At 45.5% G+C, this 18618-nt stretch overlaps 1 protein-coding gene across 2 annotated transcripts in view; it reads left to right on the top strand.

Moving 5' to 3' along the window:
- The first annotated feature begins 177 nt into the window (after positions 1–177).
- The window catches only part of ca12 (carbonic anhydrase XII), a 33671-nt gene continuing 15230 nt past the window's right edge, over positions 178–18618 (top strand). Inside the window, exons 1-4 of one of the 2 annotated variants that reach the window (XM_080847415.1) lie at positions 178–599; positions 4008–4028; positions 11781–11960; positions 17383–17525. In XM_080847415.1, coding sequence (XP_080703541.1) covers positions 527–599; positions 4008–4028; positions 11781–11960; positions 17383–17525 — 417 coding nt within the window. In that variant the 5' untranslated portion in view covers positions 178–526. The remainder of the gene's footprint in view (positions 600–4007; positions 4029–11780; positions 11961–17382; positions 17526–18618) is intronic. The other variant, XM_080847414.1, reaches the window with a different exon arrangement.

Raw genomic sequence — 18618 nt, 5'->3', positions numbered from 1 at the left:
TCGCCCACAAATTAGTGAAAACTGACGGCACGCTGTGTGGTTGTGGGCGGAACAAAAATGCACATTCAGAGAAGCGTTTGGTTGCAAGTTGGAGCTTGGCAGTGCCAGCTGTACCGGGTACACGTGTCCTCAGACCAAAATACAGAAGATTGTTGTCGGCAAACTGTTAAGGATTCAGTTGCAGCGAGACGTTTCCCCCCCACCCCACAGCCAAATGGAGATGCAGGGGCGAATTAGTCCTAGAACGGACGCGGGACATTGCCGAGGGAGTCTGGCACAGTTTTGACGAAATATAAATGACTGACGAGTTTTCTCTAAGTCCTCCTCTTCTTCTTCATCTTCTTCGGTCTATTGCCTTCGGTGTTTTTGGAAGGCGATTCAGCTGGCTGGTTTTGTCATTGCTCTGACGTCACGCGAGTGACAAAATGAACCTGACAAGCTTGGTATAAAAGCCGGGTTTGGAGCCAATGTCATGCGGACGATCTGTGTTCAAAGTCATCATTGACAGCATCTGGAGTGAGTGAAAATGCTGAACCTGGTCCATTGTGTATCGGTTCCTCTGCTAGTTATCCTTGCTATAAATCCACTGTTCTCTTATGGTAAGTGTATTCTGATGTTATCACTACAAATTGATGTGCTGTTAATTATGAGATCATAATTAGTCTACTTGTGCAGTAAGAAACAGCTAGTCTTGAGTCTAACAAACTAGCATTTAAATATGTTAAAACTAAACAACAGAAAGAAAGAGAGGATCAGACTGTTAGATAATATTTTTTTTCAGTTATATCTGATATGTTCCCACTTGCAATCTCTCTCTCTCTCTCTCTCTCTCTCTCTCTCTCTCTCTCTCTCTCTCTCTCTCTCTCTGTGTCTCTTCAGATTTTTTTTTACATGCATTTGTATTTGAATGATTCTCTGGTGTATCTTAAAAGCTTAACTAACTCAAAGAATAAACAAGTATACATTTCTTTCAAATACAAAAAATGATTTGTTTTGTACTTATCCTGCTGAGGACAGTAGGATTCTGTCTTTCTACTTGCCACTGTTACAACCAGACAGAATATCAGATTGTCAGCAATATTTAGACATCTTCTGGTACAAGCTCAGATGTAGTAACCATAGAAACAGAAGCAAGGTGTGAAGTGGCACCTTAGATTTAGAAAACCAGCTGCTTTAGAGCACCTGGGCCTGCAAACACTCTGTGTGTGTGTGTGTGTGTGTGTGTGTGTGTGTGTGTGTGTGTGTGTGTGTGTGTGTGTGTGTGTGTGTGTGTGTGTGTGTGTGTGTGTGTGTGTGTCAGGTATGTTGTGAAAACACTCCAATCAACTGAGCCGCTAATTGCTGTACCTAAAATGCCACTCGTTTGGAGGCCAAAATAGTGAGGTAATGTTAAGTCGAGGCCGACACAAGACTAGTTTAGTGTTGTTGGTGTGTGAAGCCAAATCATATACAGTTCATGTTTGAGTTGAGGTCATCATTGGGGAGAATCTATCCTGTGAAGCGGGGTAGACCCTGCAGGAGCATTTCAAAGTATTTTCTTGAGAACGAAAGACAGCCGATTTAGAGTATGCAGTATAGTAAAAAAGGTGTGACCACTTTCCAAAGCAAGTGGATTTTCCTCCTCTGCAATAGCAGCATACTGTTGCCTAGGAGATTAAGCTATCTAGCGGGTGTCATAGTTTTGATTGGGAATTGTAAGGCTGTGTGTTGTGGTCCCAGTTGACTTCCCACTCACTTAATTTCCTCTTTCTGCCATGTCGGTGCTTTATTAACTTGCTTATTTTAAACTTTATTAAACCACTCATCAAGGATTTATTTTGTATTACCTCCCTCTCTGCTGCTGGGTTGGTGCGATTTCCACACCTGTCTGAATGACAAGTGTTTGTGTAGGATAGACCAGGACATATCCTGTGATCTTAACCCGTCGTAAATTACCCCAACACACACACACACACACACACACACACACACACACACACACACACACACACACACACACACATTCCCCTAGAGACTTCAAAGGTTCCCAAAGATCTTTCCGGAGGAATGGTGTGTCCCGGAGGGTCGGCCTGTCTGCTCGGCAGGGGTGCGACTGACTGGAACTGACTGGTACTGTCCAGTGGACACAGAGAGGGGAGACTACGCACACACACACACACACACACACACACACCCACAGCCTGTCCAGTGGACACAGAGAGGGGAGACTAGCCTGTTTCAGCATGTGTGTGTGTGTGTGTGTGTGTGTGTGTGTGTGTGTGTGTGTGTGTGTGTCCGTCCAGTGGACACGAGGGGAAACTAGCCTGTTTCAGCGTGTGTGTGTGTGTGTGTGTGTGTGTGTGTGTCCGTCCAGTGGACACAGAGAGGGGAGACTAGCCTGTTTCAGCGGCATTATTTGTCTGTGATTTAAAACTGGCACTTATTGCCTCAGGTCCATTTGAGCGTCATTTGATTATCCCTTCCCATTGTCCTTGGGTCATAGTGACCTGAAACTATTTTCTAAAATTGCAAATTGATAGAGGTCGGCGATGAACTCCCGTAAATGTCCATCTATCCTCCAAGAATACTTTACTCACTCAAAGTTTTCACTTTTTTAGATATATTTAGACTAAAGCACTTAAAATGATTCACCTACCCACTCTCGTAATGGTGACGGCATATCATTATTAGCTACTCAAATATAGATAGAACTATATATTAGTTCTAATCCCAATGCAAAGGTCTATATATAATCCCTTCCTCTCTCAAACCTCTTGCACAAACTTTCTTGATGTTCTTAATTCTAAATTCTCAATTCTAATCCTTCAGTGAGCCATCACTCTACTCTGCTTCTCCTTGTCTGAGTGGATGACACAGAACCACCCTGTCTTCATTTAAATATGTTCATGGATGCTCTCCGTAGTGTTCAATAGATGTCACAGAACCACCCTGTCTTCATTTAAATATGTTCATGGATGCTCTCCGCAGGTTTCAATAGATGTCACAGAACCACCCTGTCTTCAGTTAAATATGTTCATGGATGCTCTCCGCAGGTTTCAATAGATGTCACAGAACCATCCTGTCTTCATTTAAATATGTTCATGGATGCTGTCCGTAGTGTTCAATAGATATCACAGAACCACCCTGTCTTCATTTAAATATGTCCATGGATGCTCTCCGCAGGTTTCAATAGATGTCACAGAACCACCCTGTCTTCATTTAAATATGTCCATGGATGCTGTCCGTAGTGTTCAATAGATGTCACAGAACCACCCTGTCTTCATTTAAATATGTCCATGGATGCTGTCCGTAGTGTTCAATAGATGTCACAGAACCACCCTGTCTTCATTTAAATATGTTCATGGATGCTGTCATGAGTCTTCAAAAGATGTCACAGAACCACCCTGTCTTCATTTAAATATGTCCATGGATGCTGTCCGTAGTGTTCAAAAGATGTCACAGAACCACCCTGTCTTCATTTAAATATGTCCATGGATGCTGTCATGAGTCTTCAAAAGAGGCTTTGCCTTCATCTTTCTGCTCTCAACAATTTTGAAGGTTGAAAATCAAATAATTGGTTCATTCAAAAGGTGTCACTATAGACTGGATTCATAACTAAATGTATGACATAATTAAACTCGGAGTTGTTGGAAAAAAACCAATATTAGTGCTATTGTAGCACAATCATGGCATAGACCTTCATTCAAAGCATTCACACACATTTGCAATGTGACCTTTAGGGGGCGCTAGAGAGAGACCAGTTGACTTTGCAAACACCTGTTGTTAGAATTCTACTCAAGTAATTGTAACACTGTGCCAACTTGAATTTTTTTTATACTTAAACTATCTACATTTTAATATAACTTGTCAGAATGACCCAAGGATAAAAGATGTTTTAAAGATGTCTTTCTCAAGACACTAGGAGGGTTGAATGCTGACTGTTGGATGAACCCCATAACCAGACACTAAGCTAGGGACCCTTGGGCTTTCATAACGACCTGCTTATTTTTCTCTGTCTTGTGTTTCAGGAGCCAAGTGGACCTACACTGGTGAGTGTTGCTTCTGTGTGTGTGTGTGTGTGTGTGTGTGTGTGTGTTTGTGTGTGTCTGTGTGTGTACTGTATATGTTGATTCAGGGTGTGTGTCTGTGTGTGTGTGTGTGTGTGTGTGTGCTTCAGGGCGTTCCTACAGTAATGTTTATAATGGGCTGGTTGTCTTTGTTGCTCTGCTGTGGTACAGATAGGTTTAATGTGAGTACAGGTGCGCCTTGCTGTGACAGCGCTGCAAATGATGTGAGTGATGTGGTGGTCGTCACGGTAATTAGAGACAGTGTTGCAATGAAGGACAACATCCCTTGTCAGATTCAAAATCATTCAAGCATTCATGTTTTGTGACAAAGACAAACCATGTTCGGATTAAGAAAAAACATTATATGTTGCTCTCAACTAATTATTTAAGGCTCATAACTGACTTATGTACACAAGTACGGACCCACACATACACACACACACGCAGACACACACAATCACATGCATGCAAACACTCACACACACACACACACAGATCAGAAGCAGTAAGACTACAGTAAGACTACAGACTACAGTAAGACTACACTGCTGGCATTATCAGCCTCGTCAATTCTTCAAAAACACATTCAGGGGTCATTCATTGGACACACACACACACACACACACACACACATCCAGCAGAAATAAGTCGCTGAAGGTAATGGCTGTTTTTTTGTAGATCTCAACTGTAGGGGGAAACACTTAGATGACAGAATCAGTGGCAAGTAGGAATATTTGTATGAGCGCACAAATGTTTCACGATCAGTGCTGTACATCTCTCAGCTTGAAGATGTCCGTGCAAGCAATGCCCAGTTTGATTTGTATCATCACCAACAACACTGCCGGCACATAGGGCTCGTCTTCAGTGAGCCACTCACAGCGCTCAGTTTGGCCGTAGCTGAGTCAGAGCTATTTATGGAGTTTTTAACCAGTTGCCAATAGTCCATACCAATGCCACCATTTGAACCATTTGGCATGAACATGAAAGGGTTCAGGGGGGGGGGGCAGAGATGAGAAGGGGGTGGGGGGTTTGGGGTTTTGGGGGTTGGGGGGGGAGGTAGATGAGAAGGGGCTTGGGGTTTGTGGGAGGGTCGATGCGAAGAGGTTGGGGGTTGGGGTGGGGGGGGGGGGATGAGAAGGGGGTGGGGGGTTTGGGGTTTTGGGGGTTTGGGGGGAGGTAGATGAGAAGGGGCTTGGGGTTTGGGGAGGGCTGATGCAAAGGGTTGGGGGGTTGGGGTGGGGGGGTTGGGATGGGGGGGTTGGATGAGAAGGGGGTGGTAAATATTTGTCGTGTACGTAGAACGTGACCTCCTTCTGACCTTATGCTGTCTCTTGCATCTGATGAAACTGATCTCTGCTATGCCCATAGTTCCACATGAGCCAGTGTGTGTGTGTGTGTGTGTGTGTGTGTGTGTGAGTGTGTGAGTGTTTTAGCAGCAGCCGCAGCAATACAAGCGGTTCACGTGTTGTGCGACACGCCCCCTTGGCCCTTGCCTGCGGTGCTATTTGAAGAGGCTGGTCGGATCATTACAGTGTGTGTGTGTGTGTGTGTGTGTGTGTGTGTGTGTGTGTGTGTGTGTGTGTGTGTGTGTGTGTGTGTGTGTGGGGATCATTACAGGCTCTTGCATAAAGTCACTGAGTGTTGATGCAAGCTGTTTACGTGGGCAGTGTTTCCCACTGTTTGGTTCTCGCCTTGTCTTTTTGGTCTTTTGGTCAGGGTTGATACTGGAGATCCTCCCTCAAACAAAGAAAAGACATTTGTGTGTGTGTGTGTGTGTGTGTGTTGCTTCAGGGCGAGTGTGTGTGTGTGTGTGTGTGTGTGTGTGCGCTGAACATCAAAACACACTGTATATTCATTTAGCTAAAGGCTCATACAGAGTCAGTTGATAACACTTTATTTGGAAAGTTTGCCTAGAGAGATTCTACAGATGATTTTTTTGAAATTCAAGTTCAATCTTTCTAATTGTTCACTGAACATCACCTTAATCAGATCCAATCCGTAACCCTAACCTGATCCATTAAGTGTAGATAATGGAGTTTCAACAGATAATTTGTTTATAATTTGAGCATCTGTAGATGGTCTGTAGGGGACTATCCAAGTAAAGGAGATGATCAGTCTCTAATAGGGAACCTCAGTGGACCCAGAAAGCTGTCTAGGCTAGAGGAGACTAGTTGGGTCTTCTCATCATGTGAATAAGTAGTGTGCAGCAGTGTGTTGATGACCCTGAAAGATGTCCAGGCTAGACGAGACTAGTCGGGTCTTCTCATCAGATGATTAAGTGGTGTGCAGCAGTGTGTTGATGACCCTGAAAGATGTCCAGGCTAGACGAGACTAGTTGGGTCTTCTCATCAGATGAATAAGTGTTGTGCAGCAGTATGTTGATGTCCAGGCTAGAGGAGACTAGTTGGGTCTTCTCATCAGATGAATAAGTAGTGTGCAGCAGTATGTTGATGACCCTGAAAGATGTCCAGGCTAGAGGAGACTAGTTGGGTCTTCTCATCAGATGAATAAGTGTTGTGCAGCAGTGTGTTGATGACCCTGAAAGATGTCTAGGCTAGAGGAGACTAGTTGGGTCTTCTCATCAGATGAATAAGTGTTGTGCAGCAGTGTGTTGATGACCCTGAAAGATGTCCAGGCTAGAGGAGACTAGTTGGGTCTTCTCATCAGATGAATAAGTGTTGTGCAGCAGTGTGTTGATGACCCTGAAAGATGTCCAGGCTAGAGGAGACTAGTTGGGTCTTCTCATCAGATGAATAAGTGGTGTGCAGCAGTATGTTGATGACCCTGAAAGATGTCCAGGCTAGAGGAGACTAGTTGGGTCTTCTCATCAGATGAATAAGTGTTGTGCAGCAGTGTGTTGATGTCCAGGCTAGACGAGACTAGTTGGGTCTTCTCATCAGATGAATAAGTGTTGTGCAGCAGTGTGTTGATGTCCAGGCTAGAGGAGACTAGTTGGGTCTTCTCATCAGATGAATAAGTGTTGTGCAGCAGTGTGTTGATGTCCAGGCTAGAGGAGACTAGTTGGGTCTTCTCATCAGATGAATAAGTGTTGTGCAGCAGTGTGTTGATGTCCAGGCTAGAGGAGACTAGTTGGGTCTTCTCATCAGATGAATAAGTGTTGTGCTGCAGTATGTTGTTATGCAAGATGCAAAAACCGGAAACTGGAGAGAAAAAAAAGTGAGAATCCTGGAAAAAAAAAAGAGCTAAAAGTCTTGCAGGGGAGAGGCTGGGGCAAATCTGTGGTTCGCTGACGATGCGCTTGCCCTGAAAAGACCACGCCACCCACCCTCTGCATCATCTTCTCTCTCATCAAACCAGGAAGAGGCCAGAGGCTGCTGTCGCTGAACTTTGACCCCCCAGGCCCTCTGGCATTATCTGTGGAGATGACTGGAGCTGAGTCAAGTGCCCGTGTCTGTTTCTTCTCTCTGGGATTGGAGTAACTCGGGGAGAACTCGATGTTCGTGATCCAGAGAGGATGCTTGCCGCTCCGCGCTGTGGATCAACAGAACCTCAAATGCCACTTGCCCTTTTCCCCAGGTAGCCTGGGCGATGTTGCCGGGGCGATGTCGAAGCGAGTGATTCGATGAGATAAACCCTGACTTCATTCTGCTGCAAGGTCACTCTGGGAAGGGTATTGGACAAACTTAGCTCAGTCAGTCTGAACGGATGTGATCGAGTCGTGATACTTAAAACTTCTTAGTCAGTCTCAGGGTTTTTTGCCCCCCATGACGTCAAACACCCCCCCCCTCCAGCTTCGCAATGGTGGTGTTCACTCTGCTGAAGACTGAAATTCCTGTCACGACTACATGACCAAGCGCCAGCAGTTACAAGGGCCCGCTTGTGGCACACTCACACATACACACACACACACATACCCACAAACACGACTACATGACGTTACAAGCGCCCAGTTTGTGCCAAGCATCAGAGACTGAGGGGATTACTAGAGGCGAGCAATGTGACTATGAGGGGGTATGGGGGGGGGCAGCTCCAATTAAAATGGAATGAAGGGGGGTGTGAATAATTATAAGCAGACAGACTGCGTGTTTTTTTCTTAATGTTTATAAAAAAAAGAAAAATTAAAAGGATGCTGCTCTTACGGTCAACGCTCCTAGTTTCCTTCTAAAAACAGATCTGGCGTCAGTTGGTGTATGCCTCCAGGCAGTAAGACTAACCCGCTTGGCAGTCTGCGTTCAGTTCCACACTCTCTTTTTGTGACTCCACAGAAACATTTTTGGAAGGCTGTTATTTGGGAGCACAGCATTGGAGCTGGTATGTCACACTCTAAAGCAACCATTTCGGCCGCAGCGCTGCACTCCGTCTGATGTATGCTTCACTCTAAAACAACCATTTCAGCCGCAGCACAGCACAGCACTCCATCTGATGTATGCGTCACTCTAAAACAACCATTTCAGCCGCAGCGCAGCACAGCATAGCACAGCACAGCACAGCACAGCACAGCACTCCATCTGATGTATGCTTCACTCTAAAACAACCATTTCAGCCGCAGCGCAGCACAGCATAGCACAGCACAGCACAGCACAGCACAGCACAGCACAGCACAGCACTCCATCTGATGTATGCGTCACTCTATAACAACCATTTCAGGCGCAGCACAGCACAGCACAGCACAGCACTCCATCTGATGTATGCTTCACTCTAAAACAACCATTTCAGCCGCAGCGCAGCACAGCACAGCGCAGCGCAGCACAGCACAGCACAGCACTCCATCTGATGTATGCTTCACTCTAAAACAACCATTTCAGCCGCAGCGCAGCACAGCACAGCGCAGCACAGCACAGCACTCCATCTGATGTATGCTTCACTCTATAACAACCATTTCGGCCGAAGCGCAGCGCTCCGTTTGATGTATGCGTCACTCTAAAACAACCATTTCGGCCGCAGCGCAGCACTCCGTCTGATGCTTTCTCTCTGGGGGTGTAGGTCCTCACTGTCGCTTCCCTCAGCCTCAGTTTGAGCCTCCAGAGGGTTATTGGATTGTGGATGAATACTCCTGTTAAATACTAAACACCTGCAAACTTTTTATTTTTTTGTGGTTTTTGATTTTTGCACAGTGTTTTTTTGTTTTACTTTTTAATTTTCTTTTATGTTCTATACTGTCGAAATTAATGTTGGTCTGTTCTTTTTGGCCTCTGGCACTTTTCTAGATAACAGAATTGATTGTGCATTGGCACGGCCAAACCTTTTGGATGACCACTATTACGAGGCCAAACCTTTAGGGTGACCACTATTACGAGGCCAAACCTTTAGGATGACCACTATTACAAGGCCAAATCTTTAGGGTGACCACTATTACGAGGCCAAACCTTTAGGATGACCACTATTACAAGGCCAAATCTTTAGGGTGACCACTATTACGAGGCCAAACCTTTAGGATGACCACTATTACAAGGCCAAATCTTTAGGGTGACCACTATTACGAGGCCAAACCTTTAGGGTGACCACTATTACAAGGGTTAGGGTGGAAGAATTAATATTTTTGGAGGAACTGTCCCTTTAAATGCAGTAGAAAAGTAATAACTACTTTTATGAGGTATTTCATGTCTTTGTTCTTTTTTGTCATCTTGTGTTTAATTAAAGTCTGCCTGATCCTGGGAATGACATGACAAGTCATTTTCACACAGTTCTAAAATTATAACACGCTTATTAAATTGGTCTTTGGATCATCTGTTTGCATGTAAAAAAACAAAAAAGCTAACGTGGTTGACAGAAGTGTTAAAGAGGCCATCTGCTGGCTGTTTTAATCTGTATCACAATACCGAGATTAGTATGGACTCTGGAGTGACTGCCTTGTGAGTGTGTGTGTGTGTGTGTGTGTGTGTGTGTGTGTGTGTGTGTGTGTGTGTGTGTGTGTGTGTGTTTGGACTCGGGAGTGATTGCCTTGTGAGTGTTCTCAGTGGTGTGCACTCTAAGAACAGTCATGAATTCTCGGGTGCAGCCGTGGGATCAGTGAAGCTCTGAAAAGACCCATTTACACACACACACACACACACACACACACACACACACACACACACATTCCCATACACTGAGCCCAGACGCTCACGCCAGAGATCTGCAGGAAGTCCTGATATGCCGCTTGGAACAGTGAAAGTCTGTCAATCAGTTTCGGTCCCAGTGCCTTTCAGCACCAGAGCAGCCTGTCACTCATGCGTTACCACGGAGATGACAGTGACAGTCGCCCACTGAGGCCTGCTCGAGTGGACGAGCGTCTCGTCTCGTGTTCTGTTCTAGCGTTCCGTGTTCCCTCATTGGTGGGATGAGACTGGACCCTTAGCGGAAGACCACCTCATAGAGTGCAGCATGAACATTATGTGGTTCTACGCGTTGTTATGATAGTGTGTGTGTGTGAGTGTGTGTGTGTGTGTGTGAGTGTATGTGCGTGTGTATTTGTGTGTGTGTATTTGTGTGTGTGTGTGTGTGTGTGTGTTTGGACTCTGGAGTGATTGCCTTGTGAGTGTGTGAGTGTGTGTGTGTGTGTGTGTGTGTGTGTGTGTGTGTGAGGACCCTTAGTGGAAGACCACCTCATAGAGTACAGCAGGAACATTTAGTTTTGGTTCTACGCGTTGTAACGCAAACCTGTAATTTCAAAAAGGGGCCCTGCTTGTCCCCTCTCTGTGGCGGTGGCTGCGCAAACAGCAGGCTAGTCTTTACACTTGAGGCCCAGTGGTTCGACCGCTGAACAGGCATCGTGTGGCCGCCTCTCACACCTCACCACTCCGCTCACCTCACACACTCAGCTGTGACACGGCGTTATCATCACTCCTCTTACCTCACACACTCAGCCTTGACACCACTCCTCTTACCTCACACACTCAGCCGTGACACCACTCCTCTTACCTCACGCGCTCAGCTGTGACATCACTCCTCTTACCTCACACACTCAGCTGTGACACCACTCCTCTTACCTCACACACTCAGCAGTGACATCACTCCTCTTACCTCACACACTCAGCTGTGACACCACTCCTCTTACCTCACACACTCAGCTGTGACATGCCGTGTGGATAACGCTATGCTACGCTATGCTCAAACACAGACCACCGTAGGCAAGAGATGACATGAGCACTGCTTCACTCTCTCTCTCTGCAGTGAGCTCTGTAGAAACCTACTGCTCATGATTGGCGGGTGTGTCTTTGCTCCTAGCTGGCCATATTTAGAGCAATTAAACCTTTCAAAGCCTTTCTTTACTAGCGGGAGCCTCTGGATCTGACAGGGGCGCAACATTGCTGGAGTTCAGAGAGGGTTCAGAGGTTCTAGGTTTGAGTTGGAAGACGTGTTTCAGAAGAGAGTTGGTTGGTTGTTCAGGAGCCTCTGAAGAGAATAGTCTGGGGGGGGGGAGACATGCAGGGGTGGGACTAATGTGTGTGCGTGTGTGTGTGTGTGCGTGTGTGTGTGCGTGTGCGTGTGCGTGTGCGTGTGCGTGTGCGTGTGCGTGTGCGTGTGCGTGTGCGTGTGTGTGTGTGATTCCCTTGTGAGTGTCCTCAGTGGTGGTGGGACAAGGGTCCTCTGGTGGGGGTTGGTGAAGTGTTCTCTGGCGGGAGTGGGACTAGTGTATGTGTGTGTGTGTGTGTGTGTGTGTGTGTGTGTGTGTTTGAACTGCCTTGTGAGTGTCCTCTGTGGTGGTGGGACACAGATTTTCTGGAGAGGGTGGGACAAGGGTACTCTGGTGGGGGTGGGAATAATGTAGGTCACCTTTCTCCTTGTCTGTAGGGCCGGACGGGGAGCATCACTGGGCCAAGCACTACCCCTTCTGTGGGGGGGCGTTCCAGTCCCCTATCGACTTCCAGACGCCACTCCTGAGGTACGAGCCTAACCTGCCACCGGTCGAGGTGCGGAACTACAACCTCTCCCTAAACGAACAGCTTACCCTCAGCAACAACGGACACTCTGGTAAGCAGTATGGCTCCTACCGCTTAGTATGCATATGAAACTGCTATAGAGAGTACACTATATAGTACACCGCACGTCATCAGAGGCGCTTTAGCTCCAACTGCTAAGAGTACACTATATAGTGTGTATAGGCAGGGACTTGCACAGGAAATTTGAAGGGCAGTTGCTCTGCCCTGGAAAAAAAGGGGCAACACATTAATTTTTGTCACCGCCGTTGCCACAGCCCCGTCCCCTGAACACGTATTCCGCGATTATTTTATCTAGGCATTCATGAAGTTCTGCAGCCGTAATACTATTATAAAAATATATATATTTCCTTCAGAGGGGCAACTTCAGTCGAGGAGTGCAAATGGGCACGTCCCTGTGTATAGGATACTGGTAAGAGTACACTATATAGTATGCATGGGATACTGCTAAGGGTACACTGCATAAAAACTTGCCCTGTTCCATCGACTGTCTCTCAAATTAAAGCTGTTTAGCACGTGCTGGAATAACCTTTATGTGTGTGTGTAAGTGTGTATGTGTGTATGTAAGTATGTATGTGAGTGTGTATATGTGTGTATGTAAGTGTGAATGTCAATGTATATGTGTGTGTAACGTCATGTAGTCGTGTTTGTGTGTGTGTGTGTGTGTCTGTGTGTGTGTGTGTGTGTGTGTGTGTGTGTGTACAGGTGTAAGGTGCTTCACTGATCAAGTGACTCACTTTTTCTTCGACTCTGTTCCATATAAGGAAGGATTTAACACACATGTCACTTTACTTTCACAGCTCCTCTCGCTAAGCAGGCAGATCCAGACGCGGTTTATAAGCGTAATCCCAGTGTGAAACCAGTAAGGCAGGCTGTATCATGCTCATGTCTCACAGACTCACTCACACACACACACACACACACACACACACACACACACACGGTTTATAAGCGTAATCCCAGTGTGAAACCAGTAAGGCAGGGTGTATCATGCTCATGTCTCACAGACACACACACACACACACACACACACACACACACACACACACACACACACACACACACACGGTTTATAAGCGAGTGTGTGTGTGGGTGTATCACGCTCATGGCTCACAGATGACGTCTGTCTTCTCACAGACATGAAAGAGTGTATCTCTGTGGCTGCTCAAAGAAAGCGTTAGTGAGGTTTATGCAAGGTGCTTCTCTGGTCTGGAGACTTTTCTCATGCCCACAACAGACAATAAAAAACGGGTAGCCTACCTGCTAATGTTCTTGGAGCAAGACATTACCAAACGACTGACTATTTCGGGTTTCGCCCTGTAATTCTGGAGTTTATGATCCAAAGTCTGGGTTGAAATCCCTTTGTAATCCCGAGGTCTGCGGACAGAAATGATTGTAATCATAAACCCGTGCATTAAACATAATCCTTTCGAAGAAAAAAATATTTTTTCGTTGATAAAGGGCAAATTAAAGGCCAAACTAGAATAAGAGTGATGAAGATGAGGATGAAGATGAGGATGAAGACGAGCCCATAAACCACAGCACGTGTTAACCACAGGCCCTTTTCTATCTCTGGATTTCTGGGTCAACATGAAGAAAATAACAGGAGGTTCTTTTTCTCCACTCGCCCTCGTGTTATGATAGTGTGTGTGTGTGTGTGTGTGAGAGTGTGTGAGAGAGAGATGTGGTAGGGTGTGTGTGTGTGTGTGTGTGTGAGAGAGAAATGAGGTAGGGTGTGTGTGTGTGTGTGTGTGAGAGAGAGATGTGGTAGGGTGTGTGTGTGTGTGTGTGTGAGAGAGAAATGAGGTAGGGTGTGTGTGTGTGTGTGTGTGTGTGTGTGTTTACTCCACTCGCCCTCGTGTTATGATAGCTGTCCGTGTGCGCAAGAGACGCAGCCTTTCGTTGCGTTTGGTCTGGAGAGGGTGGGACTAATGTGTGTGTGTGTGTGTGTGTGTGTCTGTGTGTGTGTGTGTGTGTGTGTGTGTGTGTGTGTGTGTGTGTGTGTGTGTGTTGGAGGGGGCAGCCTTAGTCATCTACAATCCAACATTTCCTCCGCAATTCAGGCAGCATGTGGTATCTTCCACCATGACCTGTTATCTTATGTATGCACTGTAAAATCAGTGTGGATACATGTACGTTTTTTGGGGGTTATGGCAAGACATTTTCTTTCTTCTCGCACTCTTGTTATGATAGGTGTCCTTTGTGCGCAAGAGACGCAGCCTTTCGTTGCGTTTGGGTCTGGGAAAACATGGAGGGGGGCAGCCTTATTCATCAACTGGTCACCCAGGTAGCTCTGTTCACAACCCAGTTCATCACGGGTCTGCGGTAACCCCTCACTGTATTCTTAGCGCTGACGTTTGGTCAACAGTGTATAATTAAGGTCTATTACTCTAGCAAGAGACGCTAACAGAGACAGAAACGTGGTACGTGTCAGAGCATACGCATCTGAAGGGCCTGTGAGAAAACCCCCGTGTCATCGACTGATTTATACGCGTCTCATTACAGGGACTCTCGTCTTCACCCTGACCTTGGTGTAATGCTACGTGTCACTTCGTGGTAGGACGGGGTTGTGGGTTTAAATAAGATGGATGCCTTCCTAGGAGCGATGGTTGGCTGAGACAGAGAGGCTGCCAGCTGTAAACTCAGAGAAAACACCTTGTTTCTTTAACTCCATTTACTGGTTCAACTTCAAGTAAATCCGTACCACACACACAACAACCTCTCCGGTACAACATCCGGTCCCTATCAAAGTAAAAGTATTATAACCAGAAATACATAGTTAACACCAGCTACCTGATTCCTCCAGCTTCAGCGACAGCCATTGAGGCATCTAAGACACAAGCATGCAACACGTGTAAAACAAAGATGGCTGATATTGTTGATATTGTGAGGAACATGGTTGAGGTCTGTGGATGAACGATGCATTTCATCTGCACACTCACTGCCAAGAAAATAACTGAACACATTATTACCTCCGCCAAGGAGGTTATGTTTTCGCCCCTGTATGTTTGTCTGTCTGTTTGTTTGTCAGCAGGATTACGCAGAAACGCATGGACCGATTTCCATCAAACTTTGTGGGGAGATTGGGTAATATAATGGCAATAATTGATTAGATTTTCAGATGTCAAGGTCAAAGGTCAAGGTCACAAGGCGGAGGTTTGCATTCTCTGAATGCTCCCATTCTTGTTTAATGACTGTTTCAGTTTCTTTCTGTGACTGACATTTTCGCCTGCGGATTTTACGGTTGTTGTGCTACAGTACCAGTCAAAAGTTTTTTCTTAACTTTTATTATTTTCTACATGGTTGGTAGATCACACTTTTTTTGTTTAGCACACCATTCCATGTGTGTTCTTTCGTAGTCTAAATGTCTTCAGTATTAATCTACAATGTAGAAAATAATAAAAGTAAAGAAACCACTTATTTTTTTAAATTAAAGGTGTGTCCAAACTTTTGACTGGTACTGTATGCGCTGCCATCACATTCTCAGCCACATTATGGGCGATGAAGCATTTGTTGACAACTCTTGGTTGAGTGTGTGCTCTGGAGTGCTAGATTTTAATCTGAGCTGATTAGTGTTGTGTAATTGCGGCTGTGATACCCCAGTAGTGTTGCTTAACTCCTCAGGGTCCGGGACTGTAGATAGCTGTACTGTTTAACTGTTTGACCCTAAAGTGTTACCGTACTATGAGTGGGTCTCGTGGGATCAACTTCAGGTGATTTGTTATGTTGTTAGCGGGAACTCGACACACAGATTCTCTCTGTTAAACTGTGGTTGTGAATAAAGAACGTTCTAACTTTCGTTTGGATGCTTTATTACTCAAACAGCAGGTGCTGGTAGTGGGTTCAGTAGTGTTGATAAACTCTTCAGGGTTGGGTGCTGGTAGTGGGTTCAGTAGTGTTGATAAACTCTTCAGGGTTGGGTGCTGGTAGTGGGTTCAGTAGTGTTGATAAACTACTGTTGGTTGGGTGCTGGTAGTGGGTTCAGTAAGGTTGATAAACTCTTCAGGGTTGGGTGCTGGTAGTGGGTTCAGTAGTGTTGATAAACTCCTGTGGGTTGAGTGCTGGTAGTGGGTTCAGTATTGTTGATAAACTCATCAGGGTTGGGTGCTGGTAGTGGGTTCAGTAGTGTTGATAAACTCCTCAGGTTTCGATGCTGGTAGTGGGTTCTTAGAGGCAGGGCTGTGACAGGTGGGGTGGTGTCGTGTGGTGACGCTAACGCTATCGCTAGCTCTGTGTGACTGGATGTTGCTGAAGCAGGTACCCACCTGACAGAGCCTCATAGCTGCATCAACAGCAGCGGACTACAGACAAACCTCTCCTCTGCACACTGTCTTCATCTGCCAGGTGGCAGCTTATGTGTCGCCCCCCAACCCCCAATATTCCTGTCCTGTAATCTGACAGGTTTTAAAAGCTGTGCGTAAACCGTGTTAATATTCCTGACAGGACCGTGAGCTTTTAGCTGTCTCTGATGCTGCTCGAGAGTGAGAAGGCTGAGGGAACTATTTGTGGATATTTGCTAATGTTTGTTTCTAGCTCTTCATCCCCTGAAGCTATGAGTACAGGGGCGATGTATGCAGTCTTTATTCCCCACTAATTTGTCTTTACAAACCCTATATATTCATTAACAGTACTGTTTCAGAACACGAACCCTACATATTCATTAACAGAACTGTTTCAGAACACGAACCCTATATATTCATAAACAGAACTGCTTTAGGCCTTCTATGTTGTCTGTTTTCTTTCAGTGAAGAAAAAGATGGGTGATGACATCAGAATTTAAAACTGCAATCGGCATGTGTACAGGGGCGATGTATGCAGTCTTTATTCCCCACTAATTCCTCTTTGTGATTGGAACATCAATGGTCAATCATTACCTACTGAGAAACATTTGGTCAGATTATGTTGGCCAGCTGAAATTGTGTGGAAATACCATTTGGGGGCATTCCTGCCAAATGAATAGTGTTCTACATAATAACCTTTCAGGATTAACACAGTTCAGTTCTTTTGATTACATTGACCTGAACTGATTGATTGATTTGACCAGTTTTTCTTTAACACAAGTTGAGATCCTTTTAGGTTAGTTGTGTCCTTATATCTGAATGTCTATATGTGTGTATGTGCAAATGCATGTATATAAATGTATGTGTGTGTGTGTGTATGTATGTATGTATGTATGTATGTATGTATGTATGTATGTATGTATGTATGTATGTATGTATGTATGTATGTATGTATTTTGCGACTTTGGGTCTCTGAAAAGCGCATTATAAAATAAAGGTATTATTATTATGTGTGACATATATGTGTATGTATTGTATATATGTGTGTGTGTGTGTGTATATGTGTGTGTATCTATACAGAGTGTGTGTGTGTGTGTGTGTGTGTGTGTGTGTGCATATGTGTGTGTGTGTATACAGTACAGTGTGTTAAGTCGTTGTGTTGTTTCCTCTCCACAGTGCAGTTGTCTCTGCCCTCCAGGATGTTCATCTCCAGCCTGCCGTACCGCTACTCCGCCGCCCAGCTGCACTTCCACTGGGGATCCCCCAGCCTGCTGCCGGGCTCCGAGCACACCGTCAACGGCAAGCAGTTCGCCGCGGAGGTGAGGGAGTCTAGAGGGCTGGCGGCCAGGTGGACGCAGGTCCTAATAACTAAGGGTAGTTAATATGCAGTGTACTCGATAGGACGGTCTTCAGCAAGAACACTCAGGCGCAATATGATCATCCGTAAAACCTTTCCACTCAGGAACTGCCATTGTTGGGAGAAGTTTAGGCACCGTTTAGGCAACGGTATCGTTTTAGCACCGGTATCGGAAAAAACCCAAACGATACCCATCCCTAGTGATGACATCAGAATTTAAAACTGCCTTTGCTAAACTCCTACACTACCGGTGCTAAAACGATACAGTTGCCTAAACGGTGCCTAAACGGTGCCTAAACGGTGCCTAAACTTCTCCCAACCATCCAGGAACAGTTTGGTGATGAACAAAGCCTTTTACAGCATAATGGAGCTCTTTGCCATAACGCAAAAGTGAAAATGAAGTGGTTCGGGGAACAAAACAAAACAATGGTCCTTAACTGCATATCCCTCCTGCTATTATGGGCTATTATTTAAGGCTCTAATTGGTGTGGTGACACATTGAAATGATGAGAATAATCCACAAGCCCTCAAACAGTGGAAATTGGACATTTACTGGAAATTGGAAAGTGGAAATGTACTGATCATCCTAGGGGGCATAAATAAATATTGCAAATTATGACCGAGCGTTAAGGTTCTGGCACACCATGCTACACTGAAGGAAAACGTGTATATAGTTAAGCATCAACATTGAGGGCAAGACTTATATTTAAGATTGAATCATTATAAAGTGACCAAAGTGTTTCACATTTAACAGATACTGACATACTGGGTAACCCAGAGATATCTTCAGCTGATGCAAGAACCCTAGGCTCTCTGTCTCTCTCTCCCACCCCCCTCCCTCTCTCTGTCACACACTCCCTTTCTCTCCCTCACTTTCTCTCAGAGTCTCCCTCTCTCCCACTCTCCCTCCCTCCCTCTGTCTGTCTTTCTGTCACTCTCTCTCTCTCTTTCACTCTCCACCCTCTCTCTCTGTCTGTCTCCCTGTCACTCACTCCCTCTCTCACCCTCTCTTAGTGTCTCCCTCCCTCCCTTCATCTCTCTCTCCCTCCCTTTCT

The sequence above is a fragment of the Sprattus sprattus genome, assembly GCF_963457725.1.
Source record: "Sprattus sprattus genome assembly, chromosome: 11".
NCBI lineage: Eukaryota > Metazoa > Chordata > Actinopteri > Clupeiformes > Clupeidae > Sprattus > Sprattus sprattus.
The sequence above is the reverse complement of the archived record's forward strand: the minus strand, read 5'-3'. Positions and strand labels throughout refer to the sequence as shown.